This window comes from Prunus persica, chromosome G4 (assembly GCF_000346465.2).
Source record: "Prunus persica cultivar Lovell chromosome G4, Prunus_persica_NCBIv2, whole genome shotgun sequence".
NCBI lineage: Eukaryota > Viridiplantae > Streptophyta > Magnoliopsida > Rosales > Rosaceae > Prunus > Prunus persica.
Genome location: NC_034012.1, coordinates 22,612,330 through 22,616,721, shown reverse-complemented (window position 1 = coordinate 22,616,721; position 4,392 = coordinate 22,612,330). Strand labels below are relative to the sequence as shown.

General features: G+C 36.8%; 1 protein-coding gene across 1 annotated transcript; it reads left to right on the top strand.

Moving 5' to 3' along the window:
* LOC109948727 lies at positions 2,590-3,726 on the top strand. Its single transcript, XM_020562430.1, has 2 exons — positions 2,590-3,175; positions 3,299-3,726. The coding sequence occupies exons 1-2, from the start codon at positions 2,590-2,592 to the stop codon at positions 3,724-3,726; spliced, it is 1,014 nt and encodes a 337-aa protein (XP_020418019.1).

Sequence of the window (4,392 nt, the reverse complement as noted above, 5' to 3'; positions counted from 1 at the left end):
TGAGGCCTTGGCAGCACGAGAAGGTGTGGTTTTGGCAGTTGAAAGGGGTTTAACTAATATTTGTTTTGAGAGTGATTCTCTCCAGATCGTTACGGCACTTGGATGCTCATCTTTGGACAGATCCTTTATTGGCCCTATCTTAGAGGACTCTAAGTTTTTGTTGTTACAGATCACTGGAGAAGGCTTTGCCCATGTCTGCCGGACTGCAAATGAGGCTACTCACCGCATTGCTCGCTTTGCTTTACACCTTGAAACACCCATCTCTTGGTTCGAGGGACCTCCAGATTTCCTAGTTGATGTTTTATTTGAGGATTGTAACAAGTAGTTTTTACACGTATGATCCAAGGGGGCAGGGGGGGTACTCTACCAGTGGTTAGGTTCCTGCTCCTGCTTGCAGTTGAGCGGGTAAGGCTACTCAGTTAAACTGACGACCAAGCCCGTATGTGTAGAGAAACTCGCCTAATCCCCGAAGACATTTTCCGGTTTTTGTACTGGTTACGCTTTTCCTATAAATAAAATCATATCGCTATTCTCTCAAAAAAAATGTTAATTTTACGATATCTAATTATAAACAAGTAGTGAATATAATTAATACAAATATTGACATTTTACACTCATAAAACTTAAATTCAATACATTTAATAGAACAAGTTCAACACGAAGGTACAAGTTCAACGGTTGCATCGCATATCAACAATCTTGGTGAACAATCTATTAGAATGCGTTTAACACATATAAGACAGTTAGCACATTCGGATAGGCCACTAGTTCAGTAGATACCTATTTTAAACACATTAGTACTACACAATTTTAAGTTTTACCCAATGAAGGTACTACACGGCAATTTGTACAGGCTTACATATACGACAATGAGCATGAATTTGAAAATCGAATGACTCAAAGTGAAGTTTTAGATAGAGAAGATACAATGAATTTTGAATCAACACAATCCTTTTGTGCATACATTATAAAGTCTCAGACAACTCCAAGATTTGCCAAGGTGCAGGCTCATTATAAAAGTGCAACCTTCTGATCGATGTCAATACAATTTACCATCGGCATCACAAGTTGCTGCAATTATAGTAGGAGGAGATGATATGGTGAATCGAAATGGAAGAGATATTATTGTTGAGACAATTAGTGGAACACTTTGGAATGTCCAAGATTTTGTTGGATTCTATGACCCACTACAATGTCCATTATTGTTACCGTACGGAACATATGTGGCATATTAATACTCATGATGATAACGGAAGAGATGTATCATGTTGCGACTATTATGCTTACATGCTATAGGTTTTTACTCGAAATATAATTTCTTTTCCAACTAAACATTGAAAAATTACATCGAAATGTATGGCTAAAGACTGATTTGCAGATACGATAGGGTGGATCGTCACTTTTGCTTCGAGGGGGTCGCCTCTTACAACAATATATTGTAGATAATTAAGTAAAAATTGAATCTCAAAAACTTAGTTGGATGAGCTCAAATCAAGAAAAACTTTGAACTGAGCTTTACCAAGGACTCCTAGACTCTTTAAATAGAGGGGTGAATAATGCAGGTACATATTTAATATCAATTGTTTTTTTATAAATATAAAGATACAGTTCCAGGTTTGTGTAAAACATTTATTAAGCGGAAATGACAATGGATCAAGTAACATCGGTCATAGAACCATTCTGCCATCATCCTTTGTTGGAAGCCCACGTGACATGTACTAATGGTATCAAGATGCAATGACTTTGGTTCAAAGATTTGGCAGGCCAGATCTATTCATTACCATGACATGCAACCCAAATTGGGAAGAAATTAAGAGAGAATTACTCCCTGGACAATCGCCGCAAGATCGTCCCGACTTACTCACTAGAGTATTTCATGCAAAATTGGAGGAACTAAAAAAAGACATAAATGGAAAAGGGGTATTAGGTAATGTTGCTGCTTATGCATACGTTATTGAGTTTCAAAAACGGGGTCTTCCACATGTGCATATGTTGGTTGTGTTAGATGAAAATGATAAGCTCAATAACCCAGATGATTATGACCAAATTGTTAAAGCTGAAATACCAAACGAACATGAAGAGCCTCACCTTCACAATGTGGTATTAAAACATATGATTCATGGTTCATGTGGAATTCAAAACCCAAAATCTCCCTGTATGAAAAATGGAAGGTGTAAAAGAAATTACCCTAAATCATTTGCTGCATCCACTATTCAACGAAATAAATCGTATCCAATTTATTGAAGGCGAGGAAATTGCATGCCTGTCCCACTTGATCGACGAGGAAATATAACGGTTGATAATAGTTGGGTTTTTCCATATAATCCTTGGTTGTTGTTGAGGTATGACTGCCACATTGATGTTGAAATATGTGCAAGCATAAAAAGCATCAAATATTTATATAAGTATGTTTACAAAGGTCTAGACAGAGAGGCATTCGAGGTTCAGCCAGTTCCTGTTTGTGATGAAATACGATAGTTTGTTGATGCAAGATGGGTTTGTGCACTAGATGCATTATGGAGGATATTCAAGTTTGTAATCAATTGGATATACCCAACTGTGCAGCGCTTACAAATACATCTTCCTAATATGCATCAAGTTCGATTTCAATCTGACCAGACTATTGCAAATATTCTGATAGACGAGAGGCTTAACAAGACAATGCTCACTAAATTTTTCAGGGTTATTGGGCGAATATATACAGTCTCACCCACTGAAGGTGAGAAATTTTACCTACGCATACTTCTGAATCATGTCAGAGGAGCCACATCATTTCTAAATTTAATGACAATTGGTGGCGTTTTGCAACCAACGTTTAAGGAAGCAGCAGAACAACAAGGTTTGTTAGAAGAAGACGACAGTATTCGACAATGTTTGCTTGAGGCCTTTACAATTCGGATGCCATCGGCCTTAAGAAGATTATTTGTCACCATTTTGGTATATTGTGAACCAGTTGGTGTCCGGACATTGTGGGATGAATTCTATCCATTCATGATTGAAGATTATGCTTTCTCGAGTAACTTACGTTGCAATGTTATTGTGAACAGACTTTTACGTGACTTAAACACACTTTTGGTACAATTTAACAAGAATATCAAGGACTTTGATTTGCCCCAAATGACAACAAAAGTAGTTTCTGCAATGCCTAGATATATTGAAGACGAACTCTCAATAGGTATTTCACAAGAAGATCTTCTTGCAATTGAATGTTTTAATGACAACCAAAAGTCTGAATTTAACATAATAATGGACATAATTGAACGATGTCATAATTCAATTTTTTTTGTGACTGGTCCAGGTGGAACTGGAAAAACTTACTTATACCATGCATTGTTAGCAAACATGAGAGGGTTGGGTTATATAGTATTAGCAACATCAACATTTGGAATAGCAGCTACAATATTACCTAGTGGGAGAACAACACATTCTAGATTCAAGATACCACTTAGCACAGATTCATCATCTACATGTTCGATCAGTAAACAAGCTAATTTGGCAAAGTTAATACAACAGGCAAAGACAATTATTTGGGATGAATTAACGATGGCACATCGTTATGCCTTTGAAGCGCTAGATCGAACTTTTAGAGACATAATTGATGTTGACTTAACATTTGGGGGGAAAACAATGATCTTTGAGGGAGATTTTCAACAAGTACTTCCCGTTATTCCTAAAGGAAAGAAGTTGGAACTAATCCAGGCCAGTGTGGTAAAAGCATTATTTTAGTCACAACTAAAGATTTTGAAACTTAGACAAAACATGAGGAATGATCAACAATTTTCACAATTTCTACTTCATGTTGGTAATGGGGAAGCACTTGTTGTTGGAGATGATATGATAAGAGTACCTGAATGCATGGTAATACCATGGGAGAATGAGTTATCCATCAATGAATTTATTTATCAAGTTTTCCCAAACTTGGAGGATTACATGGTGGAAAGGGCAGTGATAAGTCCTACAAATGAAGATGTCGACATGTTGAATGAAAAGATGATCAATATGTTTCCAGGCAAAAAAAAGACAATGTATTCGTTTGATTCAATTGAGGGTGACATGAGGAATTTGTATCAGCGGAATTCTTGAACTCAATTTGTATTGGTGGGTTGCCACCACATAAGTTAACTTTGAAGAGAGATGCTCCAATCATGCTTCTTAGAAATATTGACCCAACATTGGGATTGTATAATGGAACAAGATTATTATGTCGTGGGTCGTACCAAAATCTCATTGATGCTGAAATTCTAACTGGACAATCTGTTGGGACCAGGGTTTTTCTGCCATGTATCCCTCTAAAGACAACTGAGACTGCTGGGCTACCATTTGAACTAACAAGAAAACAATTTCCAATGAAGTTGTGTTTTGCTCTCAGTATAAATAAATCTCAAGGTCAAA

What these genes read in the sequence shown, in the direction of transcription:
- LOC109948727 (XM_020562430.1), top strand. Translation starts at nt 2,590, where the DNA reads ATGCATCAAGTTCGATTTCAATCTGACCAGACTATTGCAAATATTCTG. An exon ending in TGAAGACGAACTCTCAATAG is followed by an intron (nt 3,176 to 3,298) that starts GTATTTCACAAG and finishes TGACTGGTCCAG; the next exon opens with GTGGAACTGGAAAAACTTAC.